The sequence below is a fragment of the Rutidosis leptorrhynchoides genome, chromosome 4 (assembly GCF_046630445.1).
Source record: "Rutidosis leptorrhynchoides isolate AG116_Rl617_1_P2 chromosome 4, CSIRO_AGI_Rlap_v1, whole genome shotgun sequence".
Taxonomy (NCBI): domain Eukaryota; kingdom Viridiplantae; phylum Streptophyta; class Magnoliopsida; order Asterales; family Asteraceae; genus Rutidosis; species Rutidosis leptorrhynchoides.
The window spans coordinates 78,437,346-78,459,670 of NC_092336.1; the positions used below are offsets into that span (position 1 = coordinate 78,437,346).

Genomic DNA, 22,325 nt, shown 5'->3' on the forward strand with positions numbered 1-22,325 from the left:
ACCAGATCAAGACATGCTTTTGTAAAGGCAGATTTTTACAAATATATAACCATAGATAGATAGATCAATTATAAGTGGCAGTGTGAAATGAGTGAAGTGATGAGAGATTCATATATATCTTTGAACGTAAATAACCACATAAGAGTTATTGTCAAACATGGCTTTAAACGATCATATAAACTTTACATGACAAAAAAAAAGTGTTAAGAAATATAACCTCACAGCAGGATATTTTCTTTTCCTAAAAATCAAAGTGAGATTCATGATACAGACTACAATAACTATAGTGTTAGTTAAGCAATATACATAGAACCTTTATATATAGTTGGTAAAAGATATATATATATATATATATATATATATATATATATATATATATATATATATATATATATATATATATATATATATATATATAGAGAGAGAGAGAGAGAGAGAGCAACTTACCTGTTATAACTATTATTATGGCTAGGAAATTTTTCTCCATGCTCTGTCTCAATGTCTTTGAACAAATGCCATCAAGTAAAAAAGCAACATTTTGAAACTTCGTCTTGATGCCTTTAACCAAATGCAATCAAGTAAAAAAGCAACATTTCAGAATACTGTAGGTAAAAGATATAAGGGTTAAAGGCATATATTAATTTCACAATTTGTTTAATGTTTTGTGGCAATAGGTTTTAAGGTGTATAATATACCATGTCTTTGATAAACTAAGGGAGCACGTTCAGTATCTACATGTGAAAGTTAAAAAAAAAAAAACATCAAAACAAAATTAGTCATCAAAATGATCCTTGAATCATAATCATAATCATATATCTCAAAACAAACAAATATTATTATCAATACAAAAATCATGGCAATTAGGAAACACGCATTTAACACGGCGTAAGAAAATATAAAAAACAAAAGATGAAAAAACTACCCGGTTAACTGAAATAAGGTGTTTATGAATAAAAACAAACTTCCAAATCATTACAAAAAGCATGCACATGTTGCTCACAATAACATAACCAAGTAAAGAAGAAAAAAAACATTAAGCAAATATCATGTATATGAGCTCAAATTCTTCAAAATGGTAAATGGGTCAATACAAATATGACATTTTAAAGAAAAATATATATCATAATGAGCAGTTCAAATCAGTAAATGCATCTGGTTTTGTACCTCAGGATCAACCAAGCAGTTTAGGTAGACATTTCATCAAACACCTTGTGTGCATCATGTTGATGCTATAAAATAAACAAACTTCAACCTCACTCTTCATATTCCTTGTAAAACGTAAAATCAAAAATCATTCCCAAATATTATAAACCTCGAAGATAAAAATTCAGTGTTACTTGGTCTAAAAGATGACATCTTCATGATAATCATTTATGGATCTAATTAATTCAAATTTATTTAAAATGATGACGAAGTAAGAAGGTATGTAAACACCAAACAATAATCATACATTGTCTTTCATAAGCTATAACCATCATGCTAACTTTTACCTGAAATTATTAACAGGTTGAAACTTGATAAGCTTCAAATTCTAAGGCCAGCGACTTTGTACTAATTTAGGGTTGACCAGCTGCTTAATGGTTTGGTCGGCTTAGTACCATGTATCAAAATTTCTCAAACAAAAATTGAGACAATACAGTTAATGAATCTCATTACTTGACTATACAGAAGACAAAGAGAGATGAAGTAAATAAGAGTGCCAAGAAAAAATAAATATAAATAATATAAAGAGAGAAGTAATCAAGATTCAAGACAATATGCTAGAAATTAATTTGAAGAAGAAGAAAATAATGATTAATGGAGATAATTCAATAGGGTTAAAGCTTCTTGAAAAGCTTTTATTTTATCGATGAAGTAAGTAATCAAATACTGTAAATTGAATAATTTAAAAATACTAAATTAAATGGGTCTGTTTTTAAACCAATTTAACCAATACGGAGTGTTATATTAATGACATAAGCATGTACCATTTTACAATCTTGAGAAGCACATGTCACAACTCATAAAAGCACATAATGATCTCAGCTTAAACTCCCATTTATTAGATAGAAATATGACATTTTAAAGAAAAATATATATCATAATGAGCAGTTCAAATCAGTAAATGCATCTGGTTTTGTAATTCAGGATCAGCCAAGCAGTTTAGGTAGACATTTCATCAAACACCTTGTGTGCATCATGTTGATGCTATAAAATAAACAAACTTCAACCTCACTCTTCATATTCCTTGTAAAACGTAAAATCAAAAATCATTCCCAAATATTATAAACCTCGAAGATAAAAATTCAGTGTTACTTGGTCTAAAAGATGACATCTTCATGATAATCATTTATGGATCTAATTAATTCAAATTTATTTAAAATGATGACGAAGTAAGAAGGTATGTAAACACCAAACAATAATCATACATTGTCTTTCATAAGCTATAACCATCATGCTAACTTTTACCTGAAATTATTAACAGGTTGAAACTTGAGAAGCTTCAAATTCTAAGGCCAGCGACTTAAATAGCTTGTACTAATTTAGGGTTGACCAGCTGCTTAATGGTTTGATCGGCTTAGTACCATGTATCAAAATTTCTCAAACAAAAATTGAGACAATACAGTTAATGAATCTCATTACTTGACTCTACAGAAGACAAAGAGAGATGAAGTAAATAAGAGTGCCAAGAAAAAATTAATATAAATAATATAAAGAGAGAAGTAATCAAGATTCAAGACAATATGCTAGAAATTAATTTGAAGAAGAAGAAAATAATGATTAATGGAGATAAGTCAATAGGGTTAAAGCTTCTTGAAAAGCTTTTATTTTATCGATGAAGTAAGTAATCAAATACTATAAATTGAATAATTTAAAAAATATTAAATTAAATGGGTCTGTTTTTAAACCAATTTAACCAATACGGAGTGTTATATTAATGACATAAGCATGTACCATTTTACAATCTTGAGAAGCACATGTCACAACTCATAAAAGCACATAATGACCTCAGCTTAAACTCCCATTTATTAGATAGAAATATGACATTTTAAAGAAAAATATATATCATAATGAGTAGTTCAAATCAGTAAATGCATCTGGTTTTGTACCTCAGGATCAGCCAAGCAGTTTAGGTAGACATTTCATCAAACACCTTGTGTGCATCATGTTGATGCTATAAAATAAACAAACTTCAACCTCACTCTTCATATTCCTTGTAAAGCGTAAAATCAAAAATCATTCCCAAATATTATAAACCTCGAAGATAAAAATTCAGTGTTACTTGGTCTAAAAGATGACATCTTCATGATAATCATTTATGGATCTAATTAATTCAAATTTATTTAAAATGATGACGAAGTAAGAAGATATGTAAACACCATACAATAATCATACATTGTCTTTCATAAGCTATAACCATCATGCTAACTTTTACCTGAAATTATTAACAGGTTGAAACTTGAGAAGCTTCAAATTCTAAGGCCAGCGACTTTGTACTAATTTAGGGTTGACCAGCTGCTTAATGGTTTGGTCGGCTTAGTACCATGTATCAAAATTTCTCAAACAAAAATTGAGACAATACAGTTAATGAATCTCATTACTTGACTATACAGAAGACAATACAGCTGCTTAATGGTTTGATCGGCTTAGTACCATGTATCAAAATTTCTCAAACAAAAATTGAGACAATACAGTTAATGAATCTCATTACTTGACTATACAGAAGACAAAGAGAGATGAAGTAAATAAGAGTGCCAAGAAAAAATTAATATAAATAATATAAAGAGAGAAGTAATCAAGATTCAAGACAATATGCTAGAAATTAATTTGAAGAAGAAGAAAATAATGATTAATGGAGATAAGTCAATAGGGTTAAAGCTTCTTGAAAAGCTTTTATTTTATCGATGAAGTAAGTAATCAAATACTATAAATTGAATAATTTAAAAAATACTAAATTAAATGGGTCTGTTTTTAAACCAATTTAACCAATACGGAGTGTTATATTAATGACATAAGCATGTACCATTTTACAATCTTGAGAAGCACATGTCACAACTCATAAAAGCACATAATGACCTCAGCTTAAACTCCCATTTATTAGATAGAAATATGACATTTTAAAGAAAAATATATATCATAATGAGTAGTTCAAATCAGTAAATGCATCTGGTTTTGTACCTCAGGATCAGCCAAGCAGTTTAGGTAGACATTTCATCAAACACCTTGTGTGCATCATGTTGATGCTATAAAATAAACAAACTTCAACCTCACTCTTCATATTCCTTGTAAAGCGTAAAATCAAAAATCATTCCCAAATATTATAAACCTCGAAGATAAAAATTCAGTGTTACTTGGTCTAAAAGATGACATCTTCATGATAATCATTTATGGATCTAATTAATTCAAATTTATTTAAAATGATGACGAAGTAAGAAGATATGTAAATACCAAACAATAATCATACATTGTCTTTCATAAGCTATAACCATCATGCTAACTTTTACCTGAAATTATTAACAGGTTGAAACTTGAGAAGCTTCAAATTCTAAGGCCAGCGACTTTGTACTAATTTAGGGTTGACCAGCTGCTTAATGGTTTGGTCGGCTTAGTACCATGTATCAAAATTTCTCAAACAAAAATTGAGACAATACAGTTAATGAATTTCATTACTTGACTATACAGAAGACAAAGAGAGATGAAGTAAATAAGAGTGCCAAGAAAAAATAAATATAAATAATATAAAGAGAGAAGTAATCAACATTCAAGACAATATGCTAGAAATTAATTTGAAGAAGAAGAAAATAATGATTAATGGAGATAAGTCAATAGGGTTAAAGCTTCTTGAAAAGCTTTTATTTTATCGATGAAGTAAGTAATCAAATACTGTAAATTGAATAATTTAAAAAATACTAAATTAAATGGGTCTGTTTTTAAACCAATTTAACCAATACGGAGTGTTATATTAATGACATAAGCATGTACCATTTTACAATCTTGAGAAGCACATGTCACAACTCATAAAAGCACATAATGACCTCAGCTTAAACTCCCATTTATTAGATAGAATAGATAGATAGATTTCAACATTGATCTAATCAAGATTTAGGTAATACTAATCATTTACACGGATGTAATATATACGTTTGTGAATACATAAACGCAACTTTGACAAATTCATAAGGTTTGTTTATTTTCCACTTAATTATCCATTCCTGTACAACTTTTAATTCAATAAATAAAATTGTTATTTTGTTACTTATCTGAAAATTAGTCTGTTTCTAGGAGACATAGAATCAAACAATCCTTCTCAAACCAGTAAATAAATTTGTTATTTTGTTACTTATCTGAAAATTAGTCTATTTCTAAGAGACATAGAATCAAACAATCCTTCTCAATCAGAGGTATATGAAAACAAACTTGATACAAGAAACAACAGCCGCCAAGTGTACGAGATTCCAAAGAAAACACGATGCTAAACATACAATGACGTATTTGTCTAATTAGCAGGTTGTTTATGATCCTAGTTGGATCCAACATATATATATTTAGTACTCCGTATATCACAAACAGTATCAAACATATATCACATCAAATATCAATCCCTTTACTCAATCCTAAAAATGAACACGAGAGAAAATCCATAAGAAAAAACCTTGTAACATTATAAACGACAAACCAACACAACTTAATCAAATTTTGCAGCCAATTTTCTTTTACAATATCGTACAGCATTGGTTCGTTTTCTTCGCCTGTTTGTAGAACATCTGTTCATGATAAAGGAACTGTATCAGATCTTACACAATGACGCATAACAGATACTAAAAAATGGGCGAAATATTTGAGTTAACATCAAACTTTTATATAAAGCTAATCATAGTGTGCTACAAATGAATCCCAATTAAAAAGATGTACTGATGGTAACATGTACTGATGTCTATGAACAAATTCATGATGTTTATGAAATAAAAAAGATGCTAGCAGGATTATCAAAATTTGTAAATATTCTTTTGAAAGGAAGTTCACCTATTATTTATAGAAGTGATTGAAAAATATGTTGGTAACAATATTTCTTATATGAGCTAAAACTAATTATCATGAGAACATACATATTGCCAAGAAAACACGTGTTGATCATAGTCGCAACATATATCATTGTAGTTTGGTTTCATGTGTAATTTTAGTATGTCTAATGATTGTATATCATATAAAGATTTGAGTTAACATCAAGACTTTTATATAAACCTAATCACGGTGAACTACAGATGAAACCCAATTAGGAGAATGTTACCAAATAATATAATAAAAAGATGCTAGCATGTACTGATGTCTATGAACTTAAATTCAAAGTCATGATGTATATGAAATACTGTATAAAAGATGCTAAGACCAATGTCATTCATCACGTGAAACAACTCGCAAAAACCAAAAATTGGCACCAATGGCAATGTCTAGCCAAAGGCTAGCCAATCTTTGGCTTGTACACTTCACCAACCATTTCGTGAAACCACAACATTTTCTTTGGTGAGAATTGTATGTTTTATGGACTTATACACCGAGTGTAAATTTGTTTAGTTAAATAATTGAGGGGGGTCCGTGTGATGGTGAAGAAGTGTGTTATGTATGATGTGTAAATTTGTTTAGTTAAATAATAAAGGTAGGTCCGTGTAATGGTGAAGAAGTGTGTTATGTATGATAGTGAAATGTGATGGGAAATTGGGAAGGAAATGCTGAGAATGCAGTGTGTTATGGTTGGGAGTGGTCTAACAGGAGTATCAAAAATTGTAAAAACTACATTTACAGTTGTTCACCTATTATGAATAAAGGTTTTGTAACAATATTTCTCTGATGAGCTAAAACTAATTATCATGAGAACATTTTGCCAAAGAACATGTGATGATCATAGTCATAACATATATCATTGTAGTTTGGTTTCATGGGTAATTTTGATTTGTCTAATGATTATATATTATAAATTATAATGTAATTATCATAAAAAAATTTATAGCCGGACAAGAACAATGTGCCTATCAAACCAATGATCGAGAATTTGAACAGATAGAAATGGATTCAAATTCTTAAAACATTTGTGAGACATGGATGTAGATTTGTGGATGTTACATTTTTACACGCTGGATGGGTAGCAACCATTAAACCCAAGAACCCTTGGGTAAAAGTTTACTCAGTTAATGATCAGGTTTTTCATGTATATTTATTGAATAAGAATATTTATATTTATTGATGGAAGTATTGGTAGTTTGGTACCTGAGAAGCCATACTGAGGTCTGAACTTTTCTCAACTAAACTGTCCAGCTTTTCACCTCTTTCAAGGACGCTATCGATAGTCTTGTGCTGTAACAAAAAAAATATATGCGTCAAGTGGACCAATATACATTAAGATATGTAGCAAAAGATATCCAAGCAACTTCATAATTCAAACTATGTTTCCTAAATACACCTTCAAATGTTTTTCAAATAATAATTAATAAATCTTGAACAGCCTTGCTGACCCTTCTATATTCATTTGATCAATTATTAAAAGCATGGCATCTGAATTTTTATGATTATATCCATATCCATATTAATCCAGTGGAATTACACAAGAAATAACTTCTCAAAGCTAAAACCTTTTTAACTATGAGAAATTGCATTTTATTAGGTATGATGTGCTATAAGCCTATAATATGCAGCTGTATACACTACATGTAGAAGATTGTAACATATAAGTTCACAACTATAATACAATAATACTATAATGCCATGAGTTCCTACCAAAGTAGCAAAGACAATTGTTTCAGCTTGAACACACCACTTACGAGTATTATTTTAGTTTCATCCAACTCCCTCTGAATTTTCAGCAGCTTATCCGCCTGGGCTGGATCCTGATAGTTTGGAAATAATCAAGTAAAATACAAAACAAATTAGTTCATGTTCAGTATCAACTTTTGTAACTAGACAGACTAAATCAAGACAAGGCCACAGAGGTAAAACCTGAAATCTGGTCAAAGCTTCATCTAAGTAAGGCCATGGCTGACTTGAATCTGCTTGCACCCCTTTCCACGAATCACCAAAGTTCTTCTGATATTCATCTAACACCTAAAACAAAGTTTAAATTTCTATCAGTTTTGGATTAAGAAACCAGAGAAAGAACATAAATTGCTAGGAAAAAAAACGTGCCAACAACAAAGGATATCATTGACAGCGGAAAAAATCAACCTATAACTATAAAGTACGTAATGAAAGGCTGCATCACGCTTAATTGGTTTAACAAAGAAAACGCACTTCGAACAGGGTAATGATCATCCATAAAGCCCAAAGCACATAGACCATTTCTATTGTAGGAGTGCACCTTGTATTCTGATTAACAAAATTATTAAATACATATAAAACCTTATTTTTCAGTACATTAAGAAAATAGATAAATACACACTTTTTCATCATGAACTAATAGTCTGCAATAACCAAATTTAAGACTTCAGTTAAAGAACTTGAGTTTATAGAAGCCCTAAATCTTAACAACATATAATAAGCCAGAGTCCATAAAGTAATGAACCCTAAAATAGAGTTAGCCAAACACCCCTAAGCTAAATTAGGGTTTCTAAAAGTTTCAATTGAAAAACTAAAAGTCTACAATAAAATCAGCTATATCAGAATGATTAAGTAAAATTCACCCAAATATATGCTTAAAATTTAAGTAATTGAATAGAAACGCAGATCTAATTAGGCAAATACACAAATAAACTACAAAATATAATATATATATATAAAAAAAAAAAAAAAAAAGAGGAACCTTCGTGTTGAACGGATTGACGTTGAGATGGAGGTGTACGTTTAGCGACTGTACGGCCAACAAAAATAATGAATTCCTTAACGCTAGATCTCTGAAAGTAACCGAAATGGCTGACGTCGGTGGCGTTTGCTAGAATTGTGGGATTAGATGATCCGTCTGGATTGCATTTAAGAACAAGTAAAGCTGTGATCTTCATCTTTTTTATTGAATTGGGGGAATATGCAACTTAAATACGTATTTGATTTGATTGATTGATTATTCTGGTGTAGAAGGAAGCAACTACGGCGTTGTAGAAATACCTTTGACTCAACCGACGAAGTTGAAAGAAAAATCATTTTAAAGGGTCAGTTTTACTAATATATGGATAAATTTTAGTACTCCGTAGTTTATACTCATAGGCAAGGTTGCAAAATTCGCTATTCGGTGATTAATCGGTCGGGACTTTAAAAGGATTAATTGTTAATTCGAAGATTAATCGGGGATTAATCGGATTGTAATGTATACATTTAAATACTAAATTTTTAAAATTATATGTGTAAATATAGAAAAAAAACCATAAATATAAAAATAAACTCTAACGTAATTGTCTAAAATTATCTATTTTTCTCAAAAACTATAAAGTTCTAGCATAAATTCATGTTAAAATGTTAACCATTTTTAACTTAGACCAACTTTGATTACCAAATTCGATTTTGACCCATCAATTGGCGTTGACCGTTTAATTAAACGGATTTTTGGAAATCGGAACGGATTGCTCTTAAAAATGATTAATCGAGGATTAATCGGCGAGTAATCGGGTTTTTTGCAACACTGCTCATAGGTACCTTTTTAATACTTATTTTTTTTCGTTCATCTTCTGTAGTTATATAACTCACTCTCAACTACTGCCCTGGAGGTAATACGGATCAATTTGATGGCATGGCCGGTAAAACTCCCCGTCCTCGTTGCCGCCGCACTAAGCGAAAGGCGACCTGGGTGAATACCTCAGGTCAGAGATAACATTGAGTGCAATGTTGCAGCTCAGCGGAGTCGAACTCCTGACCTCTAGCTTTACTTATATTAATAATAATAATCTTATATTTAGACCATGTTTAACATTAGGGATGACAATGGATCGGATAAGGATTGAATGATGCCGTATCCATATCCATATCCATATCCATATCCATATCCATTTAGTTTTTACGAATCCATATCTATATCCATATCCATTTAATTTCAGGTCATCCATCCATATCTATATCCAGTGGATTAATCGAGTTAATGGATATCCCATGGATATTATAAAAATGTTATAATATTTTCTAATATACGATTAAAATGAAAACCTAGTATAGCAAAAATAAATATAAAATGACATAATTAAAATCTATCTATAAGAATATGTAATCTTTGTCAATGATATAACCAAATTTGTTGAATTTACTATAAAACATGGATTATGAAACATTAAATTTGAAATTGTAGGTTTATTTTATTAGATATACGTGTTTTATTGTAATATATTATAGTTATTTCATTGTAGAGTTGAAATCAAAAATGTAAATCTAACGGTAAATGAACTTATAATAGTAAATATGTAATCATATATCTATATTTATGTATTTGTATATGTATTTCGGGTGGTAATAGATATATCCATGGATGAAACTTTTCATCCATGTCCATATCCATATCTATTTAGGTTCATCCATATCCGCATTCATATCCATTTAGGTTCATCCATATCCATTACGAAGCGGGTGGATTGGGTGGATATCCACCGGGTCGGGTGGCCATTGCCACCCCTATTTAACATACAATCTTCTAAGAGTGTTTAAACGATAGGTCGCCCTGACTAGCCCTCGTGAGAACGTCATTGGCACCGACTAGCCTTGAACTAGTCCTCGACTGTCACACCCCCAAATAGGGCCTAGGGTATTTGTGACTAATTATATCAAATCACAGTTGTATAAACGAGAACGACTCTATATGAGACGTTATATTGAGCTTTGCAGCGAAAGATAAATAGGTTACATTGTATATAATGAACAACGCATTAAATGTCTTTAATTGATATGATATGTAATGAAGACTCCAAGCATAGCAAGCAATCATCATCAATTTAGCAAGTGTAAGTCTTTCAAATTATCCATGAATGACTTGTTGAAATGTTGCTTTCGATTAGCAAATACATAGCGGAAGCATTATGTAGGACCTGAGAATAAACATGCTTAAAAAGTCAACTCGAGGTTGAGTGAGTTCATAGGTTTATCATAAATCAATAGTTCAGTATAGCATTAGACCACAAGATTTCAGTTTAAAGTTGATTGATACCAATTATATCAATAGAAAGAGTTGATGTTTGTAATATCGCGACTAAACAAAGTTACCCCATGACACTTGTTATTCATGTCGTTGAATCATTATTATGTAACCAAAGACCATCAGTCAAATAGTTAGAGACGTCACTCTCAGTAGCGCTACTCACAATAACTAAGTTTGCATCTTATACCTCAACAATTAACGATATTACGGTGGGGATTTAGCATGCCAAAGCACGTATATAGCATAAAAGTTTGAGTACTTGTGTCTAAACGTAAAACAGTTATAAAAGTTGCGCATGTATTCTCAGCCGAAAAATATATATAAAAAGGGAGCAGATGAACTCACGATACGATAGTTTGTATGATATGCGTATGATAGCACTGAACAAGTACAGAGTTGTCCTCGGATTCACGAACCTATATCAGTTTTATATATATTAAAACATATAAACTGTAATCAAATAAACTTGTATATAATTATTAGTGATATAATTTTATATATATATATATATATATATATATATATATATATATATATATATATATATATATATATTTGTTTTTATATATTTTAACTATATGTTAACTCATTTTCATCATTAGTTCATTAATATAGTAAGTCTTTCATTAATATATTTATATGTATAATATTATGTAAATATAATTAATATAATATTAAAATATAATAATAGGTAATATTATGGTATTTGTAAGAAATAATAGTTGTTATCATAATAATAATATTAACAGTAGTAGTAATAATATTAATAATGATGATAATGATAAACATATAGTTATTATAATTCTAGTATTGATAATAATGATAATAATAATAATTATGATAATAATAGTTTTGAAACTCATGTTATTAATAATAATACTAATACTAGTAATAACAATAATGATAATAATAATAATTTTAATCATATTGATATTACTAATAATAACTTTAATGATATTAATAATAATGCTTTTAATGATGTTAATAGTAATAATAATAATAATAATTACAACAATAATAATAATAATAATAATAATAATAATAATAAAAATAATAATAATAATAATAATAATAATAATAATAATAATAATAATAATAAGAAGAAACTACCTTAAATCAAGCTTTTCCTAAAGAAAATGGCGTAGATGGGACTCGAACCTGTGACCTCTCGTAAACCCGTAAACAACCAAACCAAACCACTCCTCTGATTCTGTTTATCTAATTAAATCAGATACTTTATTATATATAAACCGTGTTTTTATGTTTCCCTTTTTCTTCTTCTTCTCCAAAAACAAGTCGACCATAAAACGAGTTCATTGATTATTTTAAAACTTGGATTTTAAACAGAACATCCAGCTTGTACTCTAGATCAACAAAAAAAAAAAGAAAAAAAAGAAAAATAAAAAAAATAAGCAGCAGCAGGTCTGTTCGAAAGAAAAAAAATAAAATAAATCACACTCAAACCTTGATTTTGGATTTAAGAGCGTTTTAGCTTATGATTATAATATGAAATACGTTTTAAATCATCTCTAGAAACTTTAGGATTCATCAATTTCAACAGAAACATCACTTACAACTTTAATTTGATTGTAGAACAAAGTTTGACTTTTGAAAGCTAAAACTTTGACTCGTAATTTCTACTTCGATAACAATAGGATTTTGCAGATAGTTTGAACAAAAGATTCCTAACACAATAGCATTTATAGATTTTGAAATGGGATTCGTTTTAGAGCTTTTAAAAAAATTAAACGCGAACAGGTACAGGACCTGTGTTCTTCATTTTTCTATTTGCATTAACTCAGAAGGTGACTGTAATGATGTTAATTGATAATGGTAATGAAAGATGATTCACATAGATGATCGATTATATAATGCAAATGTGGGTGTCGACTAGATTCTCAATCAAACAGAATTATATAACAAATAAAGCAGATAATAAAATAAAATAAAAATAAAAGTAGAAGATCACGATATAAAAAAAATAAAAAAAATACATATAGTGTTATACCTAAATTAGGTATCTGTCTCTTTTTACTTTTATTTAATTAATAATTAATAATTATATTAATAATAATATTATTAATAATAATAATCCTAATAATAAAAACCAGTGTTGTAAAAAACCCGATTACTCACCGATTAATCCCCGATTAATCATTTTTAGGAGCAATCCGTTCCGATTTCCAAAAATCCGTTTAATTGAACGGTCAATGTCAATTGATGGATCAAAATCGAATTTGGTAATCAACGTCAGTCAAATTCAAAAATGGTTAACATTTTAACATGCATTTAAACTATAATTTTATAGTTTTGAAGCAAAATGAACAATTTTAGACAATTATGTTAAAAATTATCTTTATATTTATGGTTTTTTCTATAGTTACACATATAATTTTTATAATTTAATATTTAAATGTATACAGTACAATTCGATTAATCTCCGATTAATCCCCGAATTTCTGATTAATCCTTCCAAAGTCCCGACCGATTAATCCCCGAATAACGAATTTTGCAACCTTGATAAAAACAATTATATTAATAGATAAATAAAAATGATAATAATAATATTTTTAATGATAATATTATTAATGATAATAATAATATTAGATTGTATTTATTTTATAATAATAATTAGTACAAATGTTAATAATGATATTAATAATAATATTAATATACAATTATATGTTAACTTGTCATTAAATTTAATATATTAATATTACATATTATTAATTATGTAATATTTAATAATTATATATTATATAATAACATATATTGTGTACTTAATATTTTACCATTTTATATATGTATATTACAATATACAAATAATAATAATTATGTATAGAATTCATATATATTAATATATATATATATATATATATATATATATATATATATATATATATATATATATATATATATATATATATATATATATATATATATATATATATATATAGTTATATAGTTATTTTAATTATCAAGTTTTGTTTATCGTGTCAGGAATATCGATTCATATTGAGAATTGACTTAAAAATAAGTCGAAATTTTCCGGGTTGTCACAGTATCCCCCTGTTAATAGAAATTTCATCCCGAAATTTAGTTGTTGCCATCAGTCGGCGTTGTTTGTAAACAGGTGAGGATATTTTCGTTTTATTTGGTCTTCACGTTCCCTGGTATGCTCGGGGCCTTGCATGAATTCCAACGAATAGAATATTATTTTGTTTCAAGAGTTTAAATCATACGATCCATAAATTCTACAGGTTCTTCGATGAAGTGCATTTTATCATTAATGCGGTGGTTATCTAAAGATTAACAAGAGTGTTATTTGACTAGGTTATCCTCAAAAGGGATGATGGTGCTATACAAGCATTTTAGTAAACTGAACACATGAAATGTGTTATGAATAGTATTGAGCTCATTTAAAACTTTGAACATTTATGCCACAATATTAGGGTAGACAAGAGTTTGTGAAAATCACGGTCATGAAATTTGATAGAGATCGTTATTGTTGATAACAAGAATATTTTAATGATGAATATGAGTTAAAAATAGAGTTTTATCACCTTTGAATAATATGAATAAAACGATTCGATTATAGGAAGAGTATAAACGAAGCTATAGTAAAAGATTGAAATGAGGAAATATCTGTTTGCTTTAACTTTTGACATAGTTATAGTTATTTTCCGGATTTCAAGGGATTTAAAATGAAATCTTCATAATCTATAAGATTTGATTTTCTGATAATTAAGGAAATTATGATTCTCTTTATTTAAGTGCGGTGAATTGCCTTGATTGCTGTGTCTGGAATTTCGCTGTAAATTAGCTTCTTCCATTTCATTATCTTCATCACTTCTATACTTTCTTCCTCAATTCATATTTCCAAAAGAGTTGTTAATATGCTTAATCCCGTATTGATACTTGTTATTATATTGACCATATATGCAGTCATTCTTCTTTTTCATTTACCACCAGAGGAATCTATTTACTTCTACTATGCTCTTGGTTTTATAGTGTTTTTAGTTATCCAGTGTCTTTATATTGCTATACGCATTGATATACTAGGGTTTGTAATTTCAGTGTCATTAACGGGCTTTGTATTTTCCCTTATATGTCGATGCTTCATGCTTTTGTAAAGCATGTAATGGTCCAGAATTCGTAGGTATGAAGTTTCGAATGGACCTTATGTTCTAAGCAGAAAGGAACGTAATATCACGATTTGATTTATTAGATTACCAGAATTACTGAGAATAGAACTATCAAGAATATATTTTCTTGATATGTTCAGAGATTAAGTAGAATGTAAGAGTCATGTAACATGGCAAATGATGATTATAAAGTCTATGAATCATCATCTTCCATTAAAAATTTAGCATGACTTACTGTAATATAATCACGTTGGCCTGACGTCATTATATTATACTAACTAATTCTTCAATTTTCAACACTTCTTTAAAATATTTATAATTTAAACTTTAATTTTACAGAATATAAAAACTAAAACAGTTTCCTTTATGATGTGATAAAGATATCGCAAATAGATGATTAATTACGGACAAGAATCGTTATGAAGATATCTTCAGAAATATAGAGGATATTTATAACGAAAGATACGATGATATCTTAGAATTTCTAAGATTGAATGATAATGAGGAAAATTCTTCCGTAAAGATTTAGAATGCTTAAAAAGATCTTCTGTGGTTTTCATCAGAAATCGAATCATCTAGATTCTTTGATTACAGGTTTAGTCCTTGTGGTTTGTCCACAGCTTTCTTCATGGTTTGCTCAATCTGTTTTCCAGTTCCAAATCTGAGCTTTTTCAATGCGTCATTCTTTATCATCAAACTTTTGGCCATTAAGACCATCTATAGCTTTTGCTGCTTCGTCGGCATTCTCAAGGTTAACGAATCTGAATCATTGATTATCAATCCGAGATGGTTTCAAGAAATTTTATTTTTAGATGATTAAACGCTGATTGTAATCGTCAATGGATCTAATGGTTAACAAATAGGTGTGACACTGCCAATTTTTTTTTTTTATACGTGGCAGAAGTATTTATTTATTAATTTCAAATTAAACATTAACTATTATTAATACAACCAGTGTCACGTGTCATTACAAAATACATGTTTACAAAATGTCACTGTTTAAACAAAGCAAGATCACATCAGAGTTTACTCCTGTCAAACATAACATCAACATGTCCTTCTACTCCCCAAAAAACGATATCTACAAAAGCTAATAACCTGCAGGGAGGAGATGGAGGGGAATTAGCACGAAGCTAAGTGAGTACGACTAACTACAGACCATAGCATACATAAGTGTTATACTGATCATGTCATATAGTCTAACACACAAACATCACCCAAGTGCTGTTTACAGAGACTCTGGTGGCTCGTCCGAACCATTAACCACCAGCTGATCGGACTGGGGCTTACTAGAAGTTCCTCCACCACCGTATGTATATACATAATCCACACGCGATGGACGCGTCATTCACATATATATACACCATGGCTGTTGATAGTGCTCCAAATGAACATATATTTAGTAGCAATATCGTTCCAATATGTAAAGTTTTTAAATGTAATTTCCTTATTTTTAGTTGTAATAGTTAAATAAATAAGTGCGAAGACGAAAGACGCAAATCGCTCGAAAATGAAGATTTAAAGACAAAAACGAAGATTTGAAAGACCAAAACGTCCAAAATGGTCAAACGTACAAGTTACACTCCAAGTGGTTCAATATATTGATGAGAAACGTCTCAAAATTACAAAAGTACAAGCCGCAAAATGCAAAGTACAAGATATTAAATTATACGAAAAGGCGTTAGAAAATCCGGAACCGAGACATGAACCAACTTTCAACGCTCGACGCAACGGAGCTAAAATTACAAGTTAACTATGCTCAAGAATATAATATAATATTTAAATAATTCATAATAAGAATAATAATAAATAATAAAAAGTTGTTAATTGAGCATAGTTAAGGGGTCATAAGTGAAAATTTCAAATCACCAATTGCCTATAAAATGGAATTCACGGAGTAATGAAAAAATACACATTTCTTCATATTTCTTTCTCTCTTCTGTAATATGTAATATATATTTATATTATAATTTTAATATAAGTTAATTTTAATAATAAAGTTATGGTTTAGTTGGGTTATTGTAAGAAATATTTTACGGGTTTTAAGTCGAAATTCTGTCCGTGCAACGCTACGCGATTAATCATCACTGTAAGTTATGTTCTTCCTTTTTAATTTAATGTCTCGTAACTAAGTTATTATTATGCTTATTTGAGCCGAAGTAATCGCGATGTTGGGCTAAAATATTAAGACGGGGTTATTGAACTTTGTACCATAATTAAAGTTTGGGCAAAAGACCGACACTTGTGGAAATTGGACTATTGACTATTAATAGATGGGGGGTATTGTCTAATTGAGTGACAACTCATTGGAGTCTGTCGAACCTATCTTCAAATTAATTAACCTAATAATTAATAATGATTATGGTTCTCCCATTTAGTGACGTTGTCCTATTATAATCATTTAATTAATTATTCGGGTTGGTTAATTGATTATTCAAACTGATCAAGTGGGTAAATTAATATTCATATCTAATCAAAACAGGGGTGGATTACATACAGTGATAACTGGTGTAATTGTTGACAGAAGTGATAACTGCGTCACAGTTTAAATCCTTAATTAGTTGGAATATTTGACTTCGGGTATAAGGGTAATTTGAAGAGGACACTCGCACTTTATATTTATGACCGATGGACTATTATGGACAAAAACCAGATATGTATCAAATAAACCAGGACAAAGGACAATTAACCCGAGTAACAATTAATTAAAATCAAAACGTCATACATCATGATTACGAAAGTTTAAATAAGCATAATCCTTTTATTTCATATTCTATCGCAATTTTATTTATTGTTATTTTATTTATCGTCATTTATATTTTACGCACTTTAATTATTGTCATTTATCTTTACGCTTAAAAATATAAAATCGATAAACCGGTCATTAAACGGTAAAAACCCCCCTTTTATAATAATATTACTACTTATATATATATATATATTTATATAAATATAGTTTTATAAAAATATAGTACGTAATCACTAGCTCCCTGTGGAACGAACCGGACTTACTAAAAACTACACTACTCTACGATTAGGTACACTGCCTATAGTGTTGTAGCAAGGTTTAGGTATATCCCATCCGTAAATTAATAAAACTTGTGTCATATTTTGTAGTATTTTGTATTAAAAATAATACTATTTCGTACCCTCACGCTACATCATCAAGTTTTTGGCGCCGCTGCCGGTGAGCGCTAAAACGCTATATTTTTAATTTATATCTGTAAAAATATAGTTACAAAAAAAGTAATTTCGGGGACACTTTTTGTGTTTTCACGGGGTATTTAAGTTTTTTTTTTTAGTTTTTGATTGATTAAAGATATATTAATTTAAATATAATAATATAATAATATTGAAATAAAATATAATAATATAATAATATTTTAGAATCAAAGATACGTAAAAGTTTTAAAAGTTTTAAAAAGTCGTATTTTTTAAATATTTCAGGGGTATATTATGTAACTTGCAATTAATAATTTCTATCATGTCGCTTTCATGTGAATAGTAAATTAATTAATTTCTTTTCATTTACTATTCATGAATAGTAAATGAGTTAAAAAAAAGTTTTGAAAAAAAAATAATAATAATAAAAAATTATTAATTCCTTTAGAAAAAAAAAATTGGGTAAAAAAAATTGTTTTTTTTTTAAAGAAAATAAAATTTCGTTTTAAAAAAAAAATTGTGTAAAAAAAATCGTTTTTTTTAAAAAAAAAATTCGTTTTAAAAAAAAAAATTGTAAAAAAAATCGTTTTTTTTAAAGAAATTTTTTAAAAAAAAAACGTTTAAAAAAAATATATATAAAAAAAAAATTTAAAAAAAAAAATTTTAAAATCCTTAAAAAACGAAATATAAAAAAAATTAAAAAAAGTTTTTTTTTTTTATTACCTTTAGATTTTTAGACTCTAGTTACAATTTTTAGTATTAAGTTTAGTTTTGCCATAGTTATTTTTATTTCTAGAATTTTTAGGTTTGCCGTAAAATCCCTTAAGTGCTTATTCCTTAGACTAAGATTTATGTGCTTTAGAATTTTGCGACGCCGTTTTTCGCGCTACTTTCTTATTTTTATTTTTCGACACCTATTTTTCGACCTTTTATTTTTCGACCTTTTTCGACGCGTTTTTTTTTCTTTCTTATTTCTCGCTATTCTAGTTTTAGGATAAGATTTTTATTCTACTTCTTATCTAAATTTCTTAAAATTACGAAAATTTATTTTAAGTGGTTAAATTGATAGACATCAAAATTTTCTGGTTCGTAGTAATAGTTGAATTTGTACGTGGACCGGGTTATTGGAGCCAAACAGTACTCAATTATATTGAGACCAAACGAATCCTGCCCCTCTGCTGCATCTTTTGGCTATTCGAAACGTGGGCAAAATCAGAAAAGTCTATTAATTGGATAACTTATATAATTTTTCTTTCCTTTTAAAAACTAATAGAATATTCAGTGAATGCACCGAGTAAAACGTTCACCACTTTTCATACGTTCACCACCTATAACTCGATCAAGACATCTAGCCAATATTGTCGCCGTTGATTTTTCTTTAGAATCATCATCTAGTCGACCAAGAACTCCAACTCAAATTTCCGATAATCCATCTTTTGAACCCGACCTCACAATTGAGAATCCAGATAATATTCAGGGACAATTCCAAGATCCAGAACCACTAATCATTCCTCCTGAACCACAAACCATTAAATCAGAATCTTCTAGTGATTCGTATTCAACAAATTCAATTATGGAAAATCTGGAACCTCTAAGTATGGAAGACCGAATGAGAGCCACACGCACGGGCCAAGGTCACGCCATTATTAAGCCAGACATTAATGCGCCAGATTATGAAATCAAAGGACAAATCCTACACATGGTAACTAATCAGTGCCAATATAGTGGTGCGCCGAAGGAAGATCCAAACGAACATCTTCGTATGTTTAATAGGATCTGTACACTATTCAAAATCCGAGAAGTTGAGGATGAACAGATCTATCCCATGTTGTTTCCCTGGACTTTAAAGGGAGAAGCCAAAGATTGGTTAGAATCGTTACCTGAAGGGGCGATTGACACATGGGATGTTTTAGTTGAGAAATTTCTTAAAAGATTCTTTCCGGCATCTAAAGCCGTGAGACTTCAAGGAGAAATTGTTACGTTCACACAAAAGTCAAATGAAACTCTATATGAGGCGTGGACAAGATTTGGAAAGTTGTTGAGAGGATGTCCTCAACACGGTTTAGACACTTATCAAATAGTACAAATATTCTACCAAGGTGTCAACGTTGCTACACGAAAAAGACATCGACATAACAGCTGGTGGTTCCATTATGAAGAAAACCGCAACTGAAGCTTACAAAATTATTGATAACACAGCCTCCCACTCTCATGAGTGGCACCAAGAGAAAGATATATATCGTTCATCTAAAGCGGCTAGAGCCGATTCTAGCCATAACTTTGATTCCGTTTCCGCAAAAATAGATGCTTTCGAGAGACGAATGGAAAAGATGAATAAAGATATTCACGCAATACGAATCAGTTGTGAGCAATGCGGTGGACCACACTTAATGAAAGACTGTCACATTGAACAAATGATGGAACAACGTGAGAATGTTGTCTACATGAACCAAAGGCTGGAAAATAGTTATCAGAATAATTATCAACCGCCAAGGCCAAACTTCAATCGAAATCAAAACATTCTTTACAATCCAAAAGGACCCGACAATAACTCGTATAACCAACAAGGTCCGAATAACTAACCAACTCAAAACAATACTTTCAATCAACAAAGACCTGGCTTGTATAAACCACCATAACAAATCGAAGAGAAAAAGTCAAATCTGGAAGAAGTGGTATTTAAGCTAGTTGAATCTCAAACACAATTTATTGAAACTCAAACTCAAACGAATGAGAGGTTTGATCAGTCATTTAGAACTCAACAAGCTTCTATTTTGAATCTAGAAAAACAAGTAGGTACTCTTGTTAGATTGATGAGTGAAAGGAAACAAGGAAAGCTACCGAGTAATACTGAAGTAAATCCTCGGAATGAAAATGTTAATATGGTTTCAACAAATTCTGAAAAACCAGCATCAGAAGATGGGGAGGTTTTAGATGTAAGTAACAATGAAGAAGTTACACCACCACCACCACCACCCGAGTATGTAAAGCCAGTGGTGGCACCATACAGACCACCCATCCCGTTTCTAAGAAAAGGAGTTGAGTATGAGCAAGTAATAGGTAATAAAGTTTGTGATACCTCTGGAAAGAAGAAGAAGAAGAATAAAAAAGTGCAAGAAACAAAAACAGTAGAAGTAAACCCGGTGAAGACAGTTCCACCAAATCCTCCACCTAGGGTAGGTGATCCTGGCGAATTTATTGTTCCTTGTCTACTTAGTGACTGTGTCATGTATGATGCACTAGCAGATTTAGGTTCAAGTGTGAGTGTTATGCCTCTTTCATTATATAAGAGATTAGGTGTAGGTGAATTAACTCCAACGGATATGAGTGTTCGACTCCTTGATCAAACCATTAAGCACCCAGTTGGAATTGCTGACAACCTACCCGTTCAAGTAGGTAATTTAACCTTTCTAGTCGAATTCATTGTCATTGACATAGAAGAGGACTCAAACGTTCCTCTAATTTTAGGTCGACCATTCTTAGCGTCCACCGGGGCGTTATTTGATGTAAGAAAGGGTAGAATGACACTTAGTAATGATGAGAAATCGATCACCTTTATGATTCGAAAGTCTAAGTATCCACAAACCAAAACCGTTGAACCGACAAAAACGATTGGTAAGAACCATGTTGTTTTACCAACTCCAACGGTAATGCTTAACAATAATAGAACACCTAAGTGTGGGAAAAATGAAGTAACACCTAATGATGACTTGATAATAAAGAACCCCATAGTTGATACGAAATTAAATGACCCCGTTATTAACAGTTCAATGAAGAAACTTTTTAAACGGGTTATTGATGCTAAAAGTAAGGGGAACTTTAAGTTATATAACCGGTTAGTATCCAATCTGTCGCCTAAAGAAAAGGCGAAGCTAGTTGAATTTGTGGATATTACGGAAAAAGCTGGTCACTGGCTTAAAGCAAAAGTCACAGATATGCAAGTT

General features: G+C 29.8%; 1 protein-coding gene across 1 annotated transcript; it reads right to left on the reverse strand.

The window, feature by feature from the left end:
• Positions 1 to 5,405: 5,405 nt before the first annotated feature.
• Positions 5,406 to 9,074, reverse strand: LOC139840753 (VAMP-like protein YKT61). The gene is made up of 6 exons (XM_071831002.1): positions 8,768 to 9,074; positions 8,237 to 8,334; positions 7,969 to 8,073; positions 7,794 to 7,859; positions 7,243 to 7,329; positions 5,406 to 5,744 (listed from the first exon to the last, which is right to left on the reverse strand). Exons 1-6 carry the CDS (start codon positions 8,961 to 8,963, stop codon positions 5,694 to 5,696), a joined length of 603 nt encoding a protein of 200 aa, XP_071687103.1. The 5' UTR covers positions 8,964 to 9,074; the 3' UTR covers positions 5,406 to 5,693.
• Between the last annotated feature and the right edge of the window lie 13,251 nt (positions 9,075 to 22,325).